At 41.6% G+C, this 18,524-nt stretch overlaps 1 protein-coding gene across 1 annotated transcript in view; it reads right to left on the reverse strand.

Annotated features, from left to right (window-relative positions):
* The window catches only part of TRMT10A (tRNA methyltransferase 10A), a 138,812-nt gene that overhangs the window by 22,368 nt on the left and 97,920 nt on the right, over positions 1-18,524 (reverse strand). The window contains exon 5 of the mRNA XM_085635733.1: positions 13,604-13,753. Coding sequence (XP_085491859.1) covers positions 13,604-13,753 — 150 coding nt within the window. The remainder of the gene's footprint in view (positions 1-13,603; positions 13,754-18,524) is intronic.

The raw sequence follows: 18,524 nt of genomic DNA on the forward strand, positions 1-18,524 counted from the left end.
CGCGCACACGGGCCACTCCGTGGGCACAACTATGTTCAGCGGGGCTGGACTTCCTGAGCAGAGACACTCCACACAGATTCTAGTCTCTTGCTTCCTGCTCCTGCTCCACTGGAGGAGCTCCTGCGCCTTTACACCTATTCCAGCACTACTGCTCCTCTGCTGGGACTGTCCAACCGGGCCTCAGCACCCTCCGAATCCGTGGCAGCTTTCTACTGGCGTCCTGCAATGCTTCTCTGCGGCTTGCTCGGGGTCACAGCAGTTGACTCCGAGATATCCGGCAGCACCTCCTCACAGACCGATTGTGCAGGCAGCAGGGTGAAGACACTGGCAGAGAAGAAATAGAGTTCCAATGTCGAGACCAGGGCCCAGGAGAACCGCAGCAGCAGGGCAGTTAGGCCCCAGAGAGCTGCGGAGAGCCTGGCGTGTGAGGTCAAGTCAGAATTTAGTGTCTAGGCGAATGTCGGATTTGTCTCGCCCCAATTAAGTTTGCTGCCATCTTCTAAATTTACATTCTTAGTCAGCAGCAGAAACAATCATCTTCTACATTCTGGTCATAAATGGTAACCCATCCCAGGGCTCATGCACAAAAGGCTTTTAAATTGTCAAAGCAGTGCAAGTGACTTTGTGATTGAAAAGGCCAAATTCACAATGCAGACAAGTGTATTTGTAGGGAAAGGTTCTTATGTGCAATCCTAGTTCTCCTTCAGAGGACTCTTCATCGTAACCATAAGAATTGAATACTCTGCCCCACGTGTGGGATTCCGGAGAACGTCTTCCAAAGTATAAATGAATGCTTTACATCTTCCTATTACTTCGGGAAGTTTTTTATTTGACATATTTTGTCATCCTGTAATGTTGGATATATTGGCCAGATCATTAGTTTGCTTAAAAAAGACATCTAAAAACAGAACTACATCTAGAATAATAAGAAACATTTACAAAACAACTTTTGCAAACTTTTTAAAGTAAATCAAGGGAAAACATTAATAACAATGTTGCCTAATAGGCAGAAGTAATGTTAAGCTGAAAAGCGGCGCTGCGCCTTTATGGGTTACAAACTATACAGCATCCCACCAGGCCCTGTAGGTGCCAGTTGCCTCAGTTCTTTTTATGAATCCAGAAAAGGATAAAATTACATACAAAATATGAATCATTATTTTTTCTGTCACTGAGGAGGAGGACCGGTTGGTTGCCTTTGATTTCAATGGAGCGTCCACTGAAGGAGAACTAGGATTACAAGTGAGAAACCATTCCTTCTCCTTCCTAGGATGGGCATTTATATTTACAAGAAATTAATAGAATTGCAAGCCAATCCCATCAGACTGCAGTGAAAGGGAAAAAGTAGCTTAGGAAGCCGACATAGATTTTTCAAATAGGTCTGCTCTACCTCTGTTATACAATCTGAATCAAGACAAAAGGTGTAAACAGATCTCCATGGAGTTGCTTTCTAGGATTCTGAAATGGGGATATTGCACACTAACGCAGCAGTAGCTGTTTTTTTCCTGGACTATATGGGCTTCCGGTTTACCACACCAAATTTTGTCTGCTTTCGGATAGCAAAGTAGAATACATGGCACTCTGTATCTTGTTAGAGATTGCTTAGATGCGGCAAACCTGTACGTAATGGGCCATAATTAAACAACTGTTTGGATTTTCTCATATCCTTAGTTTTTGTCTACATAAAATGTAATGACTTCTCACGTCAAAAGTATGGCAGAATCTCTCTTCTGGAGAACAGTGGGCTTAAAAGGACGTTCATAATGTAATGGTTTGGTTTAAATATAAAATGTAAAACCACTTTAGAAAGGAATTTAGGATGAGTCCTCATTACCACCCTAATAGTAGATAAACTGTATAAGGTTCATGGGACTGTAGAGCCTGTATTTCGCTAACCCTGAGTGTGTATGTTAAAGCCATAAGAAAAGCAGCCCTCCAGGAGCGGTGTTTTAAGGCGTCCTTATGGACTGGCCTAAATTGAGAGCCCATGAGTCTTAAACGGTCAGTCAAAGAGAATGTTTATTTAGAACACTGGTCTACAAACAACATAAAATCTCACAAAGAATAGTCCTCATAAAATGTATATATACAATTGAGCATCCTAAAACATTTATAAACAATTAAAATCTTCTCATATAATTCAAAAATATAGTCATCATATTATGTATCGATGAAATCTTATCCTACACATACAAAGCAATCACAGACATTAAAATACATAAAAAGGTTAAAACCAGCTTTAAAAGGACACCTGATAATAATCCAATACAAACCTTTTAACGGCAACCATACATCTCCTTAAGACACATGAAACATCCAGATAACACACATCCATTAGAAGTGCCACTGTTTGCGCAGGGGTGCAGGTGCCATATTTTAAATAAAGCAAACTTAAAATAGTTTTCTGAAGGGTCTGAATTTTTAAACAATCCAAGAGAATATGTAGATTATCGCATTTTCCACTCAAGCCACAGATACTAATACCAGACACATACATCACTATATTTAACTTCTCAATGCTATAACACAGCCTTAACAATTCATATCCGAGCCAATTGTTAGACAGTGAATCCTCTTAAGGAAACCACTCATTATTTTGCCAAGAGTTGAGCATAAATTGGGCTGAGGGCTTCCCCTTTAAGTACTGTATAACATGTTCTCTGGCAATATTCTTCGTTAAGATGCAGTGGTCGCTCCTCGTGGTCTCTAAATGCAGATCCTCGGAGATTATCCTAAGACCCATCACTCTACATATATCCTCCGGATTTTTCCTGACACCCTTGGCCCACTGCAGTTCACTGTGCATAATCCCATTCTCACACCATAAAGATAGCTTTTGCCCATCTCCTGCACTCAAACGTACCACAATCTAACGGCCTCTGCACGTGCCAGGTAACTAAATGACGTAGTATCTATTTCCATTTTTTACTGTCTGGATCATTGAGGACCTCAGCCGGCATAATAAACTTTTCAAACATTTTCTCTACTCAGCTACCCAAATCTATATGCCGCTTAGGCTTAACAACTTGACTCCGTACTGAAATTGAGGGCGAATCATGATGGGACAGGTTGCTAAATTTTTTAAGACCACTTACTGATGTGAGGGTTCACGTTCTAAGCGATTCAAGATGATCGTTCCACAGTAAACTCTTCTCAAACCATATCCCCAAGTATTTATTAACAGATTCTAATTCAAAATGGGCTGTTTTTTTGCTACCAGCCAATACCTAAGTCTTTTCCAAGTTTACCAATTGCTTTTTACTGTTGCAATATTCCATGAACACATCCAGCTTCCTTTGTAAGCCAATATCTGTTAGATCCATAATAACAAGATCATCCGCATACAGGAGACATGCTATATGTTTCCCATCCATCTTGCGGCTCATGGCCTCTGCAACTGCTAAAGCTGACAAGAAGTCCACTATAAACAAGGAAAAGAGCAATGGGGCCAAGACACATCCCTGTCTCAGCACATTGTTGATTGGGATTTTCTAGCAGGGAGGTTATTTAGCCCTGTCGCTCTAGTCAGATCCGGGGTCAAGATGGTGTTTTTAATATTGGCAAGGGAGAACACTGCATTCTGATATCCTCATCCACCCCATTCTATTCTATTAATCACGTACTCTCAGACTCCAACCCCACTCCGTATATTTCTTTTAAATATTCAACCCATGCTTCTTCTCTCACCACACATTTCAATGCTCCTATTTCCTTGCCTGAGCCCAGCTACATGAGCTTCCAAAACATTTTTACATGTTTTGTTTCTATAGCTTCTAACAGATTTTCCCACCAGCTCTCCTTATATGCTCTTTTTCGATCTCTGAACAGTATTTTATATTCTTCCTTGGTATTCTGGAGAATGACATAGATCTCATGGTCAAACCATGTTTACCCCTTTCCTGATTGGGACTTTAACATTCTACAATCCCCATCAAACCAATCACTAGCTTTCCTAGTGTTGGCCCGGACCCTTTTCTTCATCTTCCTGTTGACATTGAAATCTACCCTAAGGCAGTGGACAACTCGATTGTCTTTTCATACCATTTCATGCAGTTTATGGGGGCTTGTGTCAGCTTTTGGTTTTGTTGGAAATTAGTTAATGTCGTCATATATTCCTCTGTGAATCTGATGCGCTTGGGGGTCATCTATTTGTAGGGGTAAAACCGTTTCTCCTACCCTATTCACCCCCATGTCTTTTTACAATGCAGGGGATAGGGGTCACTTCCCTCTACTTGTCATATCCGCAGGCCACCATTCAATTACATTTTACTTCTATTAGTAATACCTTTCTTACAATCTTGGTAGATGTAAGAGTTAATACCCTCCTGGATAAGCGCCCCGGCTGCCTCTTCTTCGCTGTTCTATTTAGCTGCACAACCCCATCTTTTGTTGCTGTTTCGTCGCACAGCCAGGTTTCCTGCAAACATATAATCTCATATTGATTCATTACCTCTTTAAACTCTTCTGAGCATGACATTTTCGCAAGCCAGCAAATACTCCACCATAGGACTCCTAGGCTGTACGACCACACTTTATCTAAGTCGATATCGCTTGAACACCCGTCCTCGCTATAGGCTGTTGAAGAAAGTATTGTGCATCTATTCTCACAGCTCCTTACCCTATTTTTAGGTGTACATTATTTCTGCCATTTGACTGACATATTTATGTACCTTTGTTTAATCAGTGTAACCTGCCTCTGTCCAAACGCTGCGTAATACCTCATGGAGAGTTATTGGAATAACCAGCTTCTGTTTTTTCTGTATCAGGTACAAATGTAATCCCTTTCCTTTATGAACTCACTTTCTTCATTTCCAAGAGCTGCCGTAACCAGACCCGAATACAATAATACCTTAGTTACTTCATTCCCTTTGTTGTTGTTCGTAAGCCCTACTTGTCTGAGATTCTACCCTACTGCTTTCAGACTGGGGCATTCTGAAAAGGAATATAATAACTGAGTGCAATTCAGGGGAGACTAACTTCCTTACTCTCTTTCCTTTTCACCTTTTTGTATGATTTCGAGATAAACCCACATCTTATATACTTCTCCTCCCTTTGTATCTATAATTCTCTCTTTTACACCTCCCCTGCAAGTATCCCTTTTTACTTTATTTGCATTACTTCCCCGGCCTAGTACACCAAAGCCTCCATTTCCTCCACGTATTTCCCCTTTTTTAAGATTTCCAGGTTCTTTCTTGCTTCAAGGTTGGGGGATTGCTCCACATAACACTTCCTGAGTTTCTGCTTCCAGTCTCTTTTTCCCTGTACGTGTTATAAGGTCGCTTAAGAATGGTTTCATGGGGAAATGTAATGGTTTAGTTTAGATGAAAATATAAAACCACTTTAGGAAGGAATTTAGGATGAGTCGTCATTACCACCCTATTACGAAGGAAAACTGTATAAGGTTTATGGGAATGCAGAGCCTGTATTTCGTTAACCCTGAGTGTGGATGTTAAAGCCATAAATAAGGAAAGCAGCACTCCAGGAGAGGTGTTTTAAGGCGGCCTTATGGACTGGCCTAAATAGAGAGCCCATGAGTCTTAAACGGTCGGTCAGTCAAAGAGAATGTCTATTTAGGACACTGGTCTATAAACAACATAATATTTAACTATCACAGAGAAGGTCCCTGACCAGGGGGGGAAAACGTTCTTAATGCCCTCAAAGAAATCCTTAACCACTGGTATTTTTTTTTTTATAAAGGAGGTTGTGAATTACATTTCCTGTAGGTAGTAATAGCTGCAAGTAAACGGTTATGGAAGAAAACTGTAAGCCGGATCTGGCATAATGAAGATTAAAAGTGGTCTGTGAAATCCTTGAAAAGAGAAAGGGCACCAAAGGAAAGAAATTCCACATATGTCAGGACCACCGTGCACATTGAACAAAAAGCATTCTGCTTTGTTGTGCGGAGAGACCTTATGATGTATGGACGCTGATGAGTTTGTTGGGGGGGGAAGGGAGGGTGGTCATGCAGGGGAGAGCCAAGAGTGAATTCTTGGCATGATCACAATTTACATTGAGAAAAACTCTGCTCCTTCTTTTGACTGCATTAGTACAGATAACTCATGAACTTGGAAGAACAAAAAATGCTTGTATAAATACCATCAAAAGATCACTGTGAGGAATATGGCGAGAAGCATTAAAAAACACAACTTGAGAAAAAACACCAGAAATAAGGATTTCTCTTAAACAGCTAATCAATAGTCAGTATAGGTGGCAATGATGAATGAAAAACTAATGTGGCCTCTAGAGCAGAGGGTTCTAGAAAGCTAATCATGTAAGAAGAGTCATAACAAAAAAGAATCACAACAAATGAGGTCAAACGTATGCGGTCTCAAGATGTCCTAGATTCTTACCGTACAGCGGACACACCAGAGAGCATAAACTGCATGTTATTTGTGAGACCAATTATTCAATAAGAATTAGTTCATGGATTAGTACCGTATTGCAAGTAATATGTCAATGGGCAAAGGGATACGATTCCACAAACCAACCCCTCTGTCAAAACTGCGTGGCTGTTATGAAGGACATAAATAAGTCACAATGATAATACTGAACATCAAACAATAACTCTAAATTCAAGAGACAACTAGTGACCTAAGGGTATTCTCAGGTTTAAACCTGCACAGGAGTAGGGCTTAGCAAGGAAATTCGAACTAGTCCGTGCCCTCTGGGCACTGCGGGCAATCCCCGTTCCTCTCAGCCAGATATCACTCAATGAGTAGCAGCTGTCCTTCCCCCCAGCCCACGTATTACACTTTCCTTCTGTGTGATCTGTGCTACGCCAACCCTAGTTAAATTAAGGACAAATGAGTCACATTGAACTTCAGTGTATTAGTGTTGAAGCGATGGCCTCACAGCTCATCTATGATAGGGATATAATCACCAAATACAACACGTATGGTAGAGAAACGGTCACCCAATAACACGCACGCTGTAGAGAAATTGTCACTCTATAGTACATGTATGGTAGTGAAATGTGGAACATGTTAGATAATCTGTCATCTAAGGACACTGACTCCAAACGGGGCGTGGAGCAGGAAAACTGACACCAGGGTCTAACAAATAGAGTGTATTTTAGACACCACAAAAATACCAAATTCTATATCTGAGAGATTACGATAGTTATGGATTGAAACAACAAATAAAATAGGCCAGTTCCCTATTGATTTTAACATGTGTAATAACAGAGGTGGCATATGTCCTTTCGAGCATAAAAAAAGGCTTGTTTACGGAGAAAAGGCTCAGCTAGTGTGAAAGAGCATTCTCAACAATGCATACAAACTGCATGTAGTTGTTTAACAAAAAATAAAGGACAAAATCAACCTCGTTAGGAAGTCAGAATAAAAAATCTTTGATTTTTTTAAAAACGCGAACCGATTACCCTAGAGTAATAATTATGAGCACGGTTTCTCCTTCCCATGTTGCGCGCTCTACCTTAGCCTGTATCATACCTTCTCGCTGGCAACCTGCCCTTGTGCCTGGCTAGGAATGGCAAAGTCCCTGCTTGCTACAGATGAATAGTCGAGGCCACCTCAATCCTGACGACAGCACCTGGTCAAATAAACCCGATCACTGTTTGTCCTAATTTGTATAATCTTCTAACATCAATATAAGTACTGCAGGGAAAGCAGAGCAAAGGCAGCACCTACACATTACGTAAGCAGGAAAGTGGTAGGATCCTAGTGTCATATGAAAACAACAAAACAGAGTTGTAGGCATAGTAATAATGTTGGTCAGGCTGTGAATGTTCAGTCGATTCAAGTTAGCTCCTAAAGATGGAAACGTGTAACGTTGTTTACAACTGACTACCATGCATAAAAACAACCACAAAAAAGTCAAACAACTTCTACTGGCTGCCTTGGACAGGAAGTAATCTATCCGTTTATGCTCAGGTCTCAGGAAGAGCTCCTGCTTTCACCTTCCGAATACCGATTATCCACAATTTCACACCTACTAAGGGGTACCTCCAAGGGCGTATCAAAAATACAAACACTACCACAACAACTAAAAGCAACGTGAAAACATTTTGATACCGCACTTAGGCCTGCCTACTCACACGGAGCTACTGTGTGTCACACAACATCGGCTCTCTTCACACGGCCACCCTGTGAACAGCCAATATCAGAGGGAGGCAGGCAAGGTGAGAGGAAACCCCTGCACCCAGTGGTACTCGAGCTAGTCTTTGGAGGCTTAAAGCAGCCAATGTATGTTAAGGAGTGTGAAAACACCCCAAAACATTAGACTCAGCAAGCTTGTGTTTGGGATTTTTCTTTGGAGAGGGAAGGGCATCCCTGGGGGCAGGGTATGGGGAAATGCCTCTCAGGCAGCTCTGTGCATCTAGCCTCGCCCTCTCCATGGCAGCGCCAATTTTTCTACATAGCACATTTTGTATTGTTCCTTGTTTCTGATTGTTGAACATCCTTCAAGGATGAATGAACCATATTTAATGCAACATTAGTTTTGGATAAGAGCATCTTTAGCTTTTGCTTGGAATCAAGGAAGTGAAAAACAGTGGCTGTCACTGTAAACACAGAACATACTTATTCATTGGCGCACCCCCAACACTCCAACTTTCACGGGATGGCTATACCGGTTGTGACATGTCCTAGGCATGGAAAAGCTAACGCTGGCGGGGGAGGGCTTCAAATACGGGGAGCTGTGGAAAACCTTTTTTGCGCTGTTGTCCTCCGAATTTCGAGAGGTCATTTGTCCCCGCTATCTGCGCTTGCTGCGCTTATCCGATGAGCAGAAGGAAGAGTAGGGATCAAGACCTGCAGAGGCAGCGTGGGGGAGGGGCTGATGGACGTGGAACGTGGGGAGGGGTAGAATTTTTTGTTCGACGGCACCCTTGCTGGAACTCCTTATGGCATCTCCGGGGAGGGCAAAGTCCGGTTTGTATTTTAAGCATAGTGGTAAGGGGCCGCCCACTCATTTTGAACCCGCAGGGTGTTGATAATTCCCTTTGTTGGTGTTTCTCTGTGTGTTTTGAAATGTCAATAAAAGATTTAAACCATAAAGGAGCGGAAAGAAAGGAAGTGATGTCAATGCACCTGGGTGGTGCTTATGAGTAGCTCCTCTTGTCACTCACAGAGAGGGACAATGTTGGTGCAGAGTCACACTACCGGTACACAGGAATAGTACTTGAGAGCTCCCAGATCCAGTCTAATGCCTGGGGAAATATTCACAAGATGAAGAATCTGCATTTAGAAGCATCAATCAGAAATACTTTTTATACATGTTGTGCAGTCACACCATGAATTTGAGTGGATGTTTGTTTTATAGGGCATGTTATGTTGCATCTCCTTTTACAACAGTCTCCTCAATGCCAAAAGAGTAGTCTCGTTTTACCACTCGGCAAACTAGTGAAGTCGAAATGAAGCACTGAGGTACATCTATCCATGTACTCTGCTATGTAAACCACAAGCAAAGCATGCAGACAGGAGAGCTATATCTGGCATCCTCTCCTGAAGTCATCGTCTGGTCACCTATTACCAACAGATGCAGGGGTCAGGTACCTTGAGAAGTACACAACTGACTTTGAGTAGGTAGTAGTTCATACCAGTTAAGGCCAGCGTCCTGATGGATGCCTAAGATCCCCTGCAGGGCACAAGAATAGGATGAGTACAAAGACATGAAGGGTCCTAATAAACCATCTTGTTTTCAAACTTGTGACAGAAAGGTGCACATAAACACCATATTGATAACTACCATGATAAAATATTAACTCCAGGTGCTATAATGTAACTTTACGCTAGGTGTAGCTGTGCATCTACGGCACGCAGTCTGAGAAATACACACTTCACACTTCTCCCTGATCAGCATCACGGACAAAGCATTCCATATGAACCTCACTGTGCGCTGCTGGAGCACACTAAAGGTGTTACCACCAGCATGCCGGCTGGGTCCAAACTAGGTTGATGTGTTGAGCAAAATAACAATGGATTAAACCCAGATCTGTTACTGGAGGTGAGTGTTTGAAAAGTTTCAACATTCCGTCCATCATTTTATTTCGTGATGTTGCTTTGTGCGCCCTAAGTGGCTAAATATATGCTCAGACGTGGGTCCCTTGCTCACTGTGCACTGGATTCAAGCTAGCTTGGCTGAGGGGCGATACCCCGAAATCGGTCCCATGATGCTTGTTTCCAGACCAGGGAGGACCTGCCTGGCAGTTCGGGCTGGACAGTTCCAATGGAGAGCAGGGTCAAGCCTGATTTGCATATGGCTGGGTCCAAACTGAGGTGACATGGGGAGCAAAATAAAGATGGATTTAACCCAGATCTGTGACTGGAGGTGAATAATTGAAAAGTTTCAAAACTCCGTCCTTTTTATTTTGTGATGTTTCTATAGGCGCCCTAAGTGGTAGGGTATGTCCCTTGCTTGCTGCGCCACAAGATTCAAGCTAGCCTGACTGATGAAGGGCGATACCCTGAAACAGGTCCCAGGGTGAAGACTAATTTGTATATGGCTGGGTCCAAACTGGGATATGGTAAGCAAAATAACGATGGATTTAGTTAATAACATATTTTATTTTAGTTTTATTAGCTTTATCTGGACCCGAGGGTATCAGAGCGCTTTACAGGTTATGGGAATACATTAATAAGTTTGCAAGAGGTGCATTCATAATGCCAAAGTCATAAGACAGTAGAGCACTAAGTGGTTATAAAGTCACAATGTATAAACAGAGGGCACATGGAGGAGAACATCATCAGGTACAAAAAAGATGATTCAGCAAGTCATGAGACCATCTAGAAGGCATTAATCAACAAGGGAAATGTAGAACAGTGAGTGCGCATGTTGAGGTAGTTGTTGAGGAGTAGAGATTTGAGGTCCTGTTTTAAGGAGGTAAAGGAGGAGTTGCGGCGGAGGTCTTTGGGTAGCGAGCACCAGATCTTCGGAGCATTACCCGAGAAGTAGAAAGCCTGGGATGATTTCTTCCTGAAGTTGGGAGGAATGAGAAGAAGAGCGTTGGAGCTTCTCAGAATTCGGACTCTTTCAGCTCTTGAAATTCTGGTTTCTAAGCATTCTGGGGGTTTTGTATGAAGCACTTTGTGGGGAATGCAGGCTGTCTTGAAAAAGCAACCTCCTTCGATGGGAAGCCATTTAAGACTACTGAGAGCAGGAGAGATGTGATCAAATTTTTTAGTACATGTGAGGAGTCTGACAGCAGTGTGGAGAGCAGCTTTAAGTGGAGCCAAGTGACATTTAGGAGTTCCTGTATGGAGGGAATTGCCGTAGTTAAGTTTTGAAATGACAAGAGATTGCACTACCGTCTTAAGATCATCAGGGGGAACAAACAGCTTTACTTTCTTGAGATGTCTGAGTGTGCAGAGCGCTCCTTTGGCAGAGTTGTTGATGTCCTCCTTCATGGAGATGTTTTTGTCCAGGGAGATGCCCAGAGACTTTACGGAATTATAAAGAGAGAGAGAGAGAGAGCGCGGTTAAGAGCATCAATCGTCTTGATCCAATCTAGGATAGGCAAAGGATTGTTTCTGGTGGAGAAGAGAACTAGTTCTGTCTTTTTGAAGTTTAGTTAAAGATGGATGGTTTTGAGCCATGCTTGTATATTAATAAGTGTGGCATTCAGTTGTCAGAGGTCACAGGGGGATTTGATTTTGCAGTAGAGTTGAATGCCGTCGGCATATAGGTTGTTTTTGATACCTGCTTGGTTCTTAATTGGGGTGAGGGGTTTCATGAAGCAATGAAATAGGGATGGGGAGAGGATAGAGCCTTGAAGGAACACTTTGCGTCACAGTAGCCAGGATGGAGAGACAGTTGTCGATTTTTATTTGTTGACAGCGATGTTGCAGATAGAACGGTAACCATTTCAGGACTGTGCCATTGACACCCGTGCAATATCTGAGAGTTTCAAGTAGAGCTGGGTGATTTACTGTATCGAATGCCGCTGACAATCTGTGACTGGGGGTGAGTGTTTGAAAAGTTTCAACACTCCATCCATCATTTTATTTTGTGATGTTGTTACCATCCAAGCACAGTTAACAGCAGACTCTATGCCTGAACATGTCACTATAAGTGGGTGAGGGTTTGATGTCCTTTGACTGACCATTAGGCAATGTACATTGAGCAAACCACTGAGCAAACACACCAGGTTTTGTCAGGTAACACCCAGTTGTTACCTGGCAGGCCATACCTCTATTAAGTTTGAATACGGAAAACATAGTAACATCAGAAATAGTGTAGTGTGCTCTTGGGGAATAATTAAAGTCATATAGTGATTCGGAGAACTATTTGCAATTAGAATACTGCGGATTAGCAAAGAGGTATGGTCCCTATCTACTGAAACTACTACTAGGGGTCGTTGCAGAAGAACTGCAGAGGTAACCTAACAATTGACTGTCAAGGTAAGGTATGTTGGACCACTGTCCTGCTGTTGAGATTCCACTTGCATGGTGCCTAGCCTTTTCTCTAGCAAAAAAAAGAAAGCATTTGCATTATTAAAGTAGACACCCTGACTACATGGCTATAGTATAGCCTAAATAAGTTATGAACGAAATTAAAAGACAGGAAGACTGTGCTGGGGCAAAGCAGCCTTCTCTAGATATTTGCACAGATTTATGAGGAGATTCCAGTTACTGGCTGCCTCAACCTTTGGAATATTGTGAGGCAAAGTGAGGGAGACTCCTGCACTCCTCATATTAATGGAGACTATCGCATTTACAGGACAAACCTTGAGATTGTGGCTCCCTTCATGATGCTTCTATGTAAGTTTACTGGTGGTGTGCAAGTCACAGTCCACACAAGAATTTGGGGGAAAACTGGTAATACAGGACAGGCTTATCTTATCTAGTATTTCAACTGCCTCTTTTGCTCCGTCTACTAGAATCTTCATTCACACCAATCAAACTCTGTCTTCACGGAGCGCCTCAACTACGCACCAACCAAAGAAACTTCTAACACGTTACCTTTAACTTGAAAGAACTGCTTTGCCTCCCTTTATTCGCTATAGTCCACTTCAAAGTTGTTGAGTGATCTATAAGGGCTTCCTGGGCAGGCTGAAAATCCAAAAGCAGCACAAAGAATGGACACACTAAAACGCGTTCTCTTTGTATGGACTAAGACTCCGGAACAACCTCACTTTGCACCTCAGATTTGCTCCTTATTTGGTGCGGTTCAGAATACATCTCAAAATGCACCTTTTCACAATCTTCAGAACATTTAAGATATTATCACTTAGCTCACAGCCTCACCCTGTGTGATGCTATGTTTCTGATAAGCTCTGTGTGTATTCACACGTATTGGTCTCACTTCACATTCTAAATATACCTGCATGTATCTGTATCCTTAAATGTTGACACGGTATTCCGCTGTAATGCACAGTGCTCTGCTGACCTAATGGTCATGGGCCATGCTTTATAAATAAATAAATAAATCTGTATTGCATTCTATGCTACTATTATAAAAATAGCTGCCTTCACCCTTTAAGCCTAGAGTTATGGGTAACTGAAATTTAAACTGGGTGAGAGAAATTAACACCAACACTAAGAAGAAGGAATGACAAAAAATTAAATCAGGAGAGATTATTTAATTTCCTGTGGAGGCGAGTCAAAGAAAGGAATCTCTTCATACGTAAAAGTTAAATGGCAAAGCGTACCTTGTGGTGGTTGTGATCTACTAGCCCCCCAATCACATAGGCCTTTGTTTCATCCAGTTCATCAAGCACGTCGGGGGAATCAGAAGTGAGATATATCAAATCCTCAGACTTGGCCACTTTCATGTAGTGCTCTGATTGGAAATAGATATCCTTCAAAATATGAACAGAAAAATGTTTTAAAAAAAATTCACGAAAATGCTTCCAGCCAACATATAACGTATTTAATGAATAATTGAACAAATAAATATTTCCAATTGGCAGCAACATGTGTAGAAAGTAACACCAGTTATTGCTGCAATGAAGAAAATATGATTAGTTTAAGGAACAGAATGGTGTGGCATTCACAAAGCATCAGAATAAAAGAAAGAATATTACTACCAATCCAACGTCTGTACCATGTACCTTCACATAGTGAGACTCAAAGTCAAGCTACTACAAAATATTAGCAATACAGAGGCATTTTTCACAGCAAAAAATAAATACATAAAAATAAAATCTACCACCAACCTAATCTACCACCAAGCACATACAGTATAGGAGTGTCGATTATCTACAGGTCTAATCATTGACAATATCATTCATCTTTCTTTTTTTTTTTAGAAACTTTTCCATCTAGGATGATGCCCAGACATCATAATTAATAAAGACCAAATATATAAATTAGCCAACCCGTAATTACAGGAGTGTACATTAGTAATACACAGGAGTCACGGAATCTTGATGAAAAATATCATGCTTTATTTCTATTCTTTTTGTAGATGTAAACATGAATTTAGCCAATGTGTTTCGCCCTTAATGGACTGCATCAGGGTTGTAAGTAAATGCTGAAAACCTAGGGCCATATTACAGAAGGTGCCCTGGGGGCGCAATGGGCTTTTGCGCCCACTTTGCGCGCCTCCGGGGCACCTTGGTATTTTAGAAGAGGATGCAGGTGCTAGCGCGTCCCCTTCTTTAATACCGATAGCGCTGGCACACAATGCACCAGCCCTACCTTCAGAGGGTGGTCCCTCATTTGCATAAGGGCGTGCCCTATGCAAATGAGGGGATTCCTTTGACTCTGTGCCCGGGCAATATAACAGAAGCGGGCGCAGAGTCAAGGAAGCCCTCAGGAGGATCACTGACAGTGCGCCATATAAAAGGTGGCGCACTGTCAGTGCGCCTCCTGACAGCAGCCCTCTGCAGGGGGTAAAGTGGGTCCCATGGAACCCCCAGACATCCCCTTGCAAAATGGTGCAGTGGACCTCTAATTCCCTTTAAAAGTGCAGGTGGGTGCTGCCTTCACTGTGAAAACAAGGAGCGGCTATTCTGTGTTTTCACATGAAAGCGCTGCCCCCGGGGCGCGCAATTTCACAGCTGCCCTGGAGGCAGTGCATAGATTATAATAGGGCGCACTGGCATTGTTTGCGCCCAGCGCACATTTTGAAAGGTGCACCGGGCGCAAACAATGCCAATGCTAATACGGCCCCAGGTGCATCATCTCTAGTTTTGCTTTGCGTTGAAATTGAGTGGATCCCAGATGATTGTATCAAAGATGAGTCATCAAATATTCTATGTTCAATTACAATTTATTCTTTCCAACCCTCCATCTTCCTCATCAGAAGTGAATTCATTATGATCAATTATATTGCTTTTCCCCACTGGCCATACGCACTATTGTGTAACGGGACTCGTTCGCCCCCTGGGGAAGAGGTACATATGATGCTCATGTGACGATTAATCCACATTGCCATTTGAACCTGCATATGTTTTTTCTTTCTGTATGTATGTGAAATTGAACCATAAAATCTCAATAAACAAAGTTAAAAAAAAAAAAAAAAAGAATTATATTGCTTTTCCATGGATGCAAAGCAACAGCTACCATCTACCGTGTTCAGAGTGTATTCCTAATGTACACTCCCGTAATTACGGGTTGGATAATTTATTTATTTGGTCTAAATTAATTATGATGTCTGGGCATCATCAATGATGGAAATGTGAAGTTTCTAAAAAAGATGATTGATATTATCAATGATAACACATGTGCAGATAATAGACACTCCTGTCCTGTATCTGCTAAGTAGTTTTGTGTAGTGATTCGTTGGCAGTAGAATCAAACAGTTAAGTGTCTGGGTTTAACTAATTAACTAATACGGATAAATATTAATGCGACTGTCCTATAGCCCTACTGCCTTTCTTTGTCTTATAAAACTAATCTACCACCAACCTAGGTCTGATGCTGTTGTAGGGTGGTTGCAACAACGGCACTCTATCAAAACACTAATTAAGATTACAAAAAAAATCTGCTATGGTATATTGAAAAAAGGCTATCCTATGTTTTTTCAGACCCAAGTCTGAAGCATTGCATACACTAACAAGCATTTGGAATGCAATAGGTCTCGCATTTGCAAAGTTTAAAGTTATTGGTATTGTAAATGCGAATGTCTTTTGTGTTTAAACAGCATAGGCCCACCCAAATACAACACCTATACTTGTTCACTTTTCCATCCACCCCCACTTAAATACCAGACCTTTACTTGTTCACTTTTCCGTCCCCCCCCTCACTTAAGCAGTACGTGCTGCATCTGTCTGCCTCGTGTTGATATAATATTTAGCCCACAAAAATCGCATGTCAAACTAAGCCCATCTGTTTGAACAGCATAGACATGGACATACACTGTGTTTAAACAGCGTAGGCCCACCCGAATACTATACCTTTACTTGTTCACTTTTCCGTCTGCCCCCGATCTGTTTAAAGAGCCCCTGGGGTTAGCTAGTTCTGCCTTGAGGGCAGAGCTCTGCTACAATGGAATGCCAGAGCAGGGGGTGAAGAAGTAAACTATGCTCATCAAAGGAGGAGGGGAAGCCTAGTGTCAGTTACACTTTTACACTCTTTACCCAGAGTCAGGGATGGGCTTAAGGAAGGAATGTGGACATTACTTCCGTCTGGCAGGCAAATAATAAATAATTAAATTAAACACTACCTGCTGCACCTGTGTGCCTCATGCGGATATTATATTTGCCAAAAAATCACATGGGGAACGGATCACATGTCCTGTGTAACCAGGGTTTTTATATTTTGTATAGTATACTGATAAAAAACCCTCATTCACGTACAGAGGATGGGGTGGTGGTATATCTTGGTTCTCCGCCTTACTCTTAAGAACGTGACAGCATCATCATGGGGTTAGTTTTTATGCTTCCTCCACCCGGAGGTGTACCCCTGGTTAGAACAGTAGTGATCAGTGATAGAGGGGTTATGTACAGTGACTTAAAAGTAGATTTTTTTTAAAAATAACACGTTTAGCCAGATTTGAATGTTTAATGGGTCTGCATTCGAGAAATGTTTAAAAATTATTCAGTGCGTAAGGAGGCTGGTTATGAATCTCCCACACTTAATATGTCCATAAAAAGGTCGACATGTTTCAGCCCTTGTGTTTGCCCGTTAGGGTCAGGTGGGCTTTCTTCAGGACCTAGAGTGAAAAATTAGTGAAAAGATAGAGTAGGAGACCGTGCGTGTCTCTGTGAATTTAACCCTTGTGTTGTCAGGGTTTTTGGGGAAACATGTGTATTAACCTGTTTCTGCTGAGGTCAATAGTACCTGTGAAAAGGAGGAAACAAAACAAACAAGCATAGAGGGAGAGTATCAAGTGTATATTCTCCAAATGGAAATGCTGTCTATGTGCTCAGACAGTCTAAGAAACTATAAAATGGCAATTCTTTAGAACAAGTCAAATCCCTTTCACAGACTGCTAGCACAAAAAACTATATCATTATGCTTTCTACTTTTGTATCCGGTTTGCATATGGTTGAAGACTAGTATGGTGTGGTATTCAAGTGTCCTCATCTACCTTTATGTGGGAGCAAAGCGTTCTCTTATTCCCATGTATTTTAGTGTTTGAACACATAAGAGAGGCTAAATTGGTCTAACGGTAGAAAATTGACGGTGACCGTTATGTTGTTGTTATCGTGAAGCCCAAATTTATGTTATTGCGCTTAAGTTTTGCGTTATATGTTGGTACATGCCAGAAGTTAAATGCATGATTGTGTTCATAGCGAGTTCAGTCTTTGCGTTACGATATAGACGTTACATCTTTACGTTATATATTATTGTGAAGCTCAAAAAGTAATCTTATTGCGCTTAAATTCTTGCGTTATATAATGTTAAACATTCCATACCAGAAGTTAGTTTAATGATGGTGTTTCTAGCGGGTAAATTCTAAGCGCTCCGATGTAGACGTAACATATGAATTTTAGTGGTACTAACTGCTAATACACTCGTGTATGTGTTGGCTGTAGGGCTCAAGTCTACAAAAAGTGGGCACTCACTCTACTCAAACGATTATCACTGTACAGTGTTAAACCCATATCGATTTACCTTATTTCATTTTCTATGGGCATCAAAGGGCAGCCATTGGGTTTGTTACCTGCTGGATAAGGGAAAGATATATCACAGGTAACACATTGTTTAGGGATACGTTACGGTTTTAGGCAGTCGCGGATCTCGTGATGGTCAGCTTCTACCTGTTGCACCGGTGCAGCACGACTTGTGCTGACTCTTCCTCTGGTGCCCCGGTTACGTTTCTCCTCTATCCGGTATCATTTTAATGTATATTGAAGGTAGAGGAAAGACTTAGAGGGGTACTTTTTAATGATAACTTATTTTTTGGAAGAGGTATTCGCCAACATATTTATTGTGTCGTCTTATAAAATTAAGAAGGAATTATGAAAAAAATATGATTCGGTGTAATTGTTTGTTAAAAACGGATCCTATTAGACATGGGTCCCTTGGGCTCCCTATTAACTAAAAAAGTGTCTTGATGACGGCTCACGTAAACAGTGATTTAGATGCTGGTTGTTCAAGAGATAGAGGTTTAGAAGGTGTATTCATCATCTATAATCGTATCTTAACGTATATTGCAATATAGAGTGTGTCTATTCGCAC

This window comes from Triturus cristatus, chromosome 2_1 (genome assembly GCF_964204655.1).
Source record: "Triturus cristatus chromosome 2_1, aTriCri1.1, whole genome shotgun sequence".
Taxonomy (NCBI): Eukaryota; Metazoa; Chordata; class Amphibia; order Caudata; family Salamandridae; genus Triturus; species Triturus cristatus.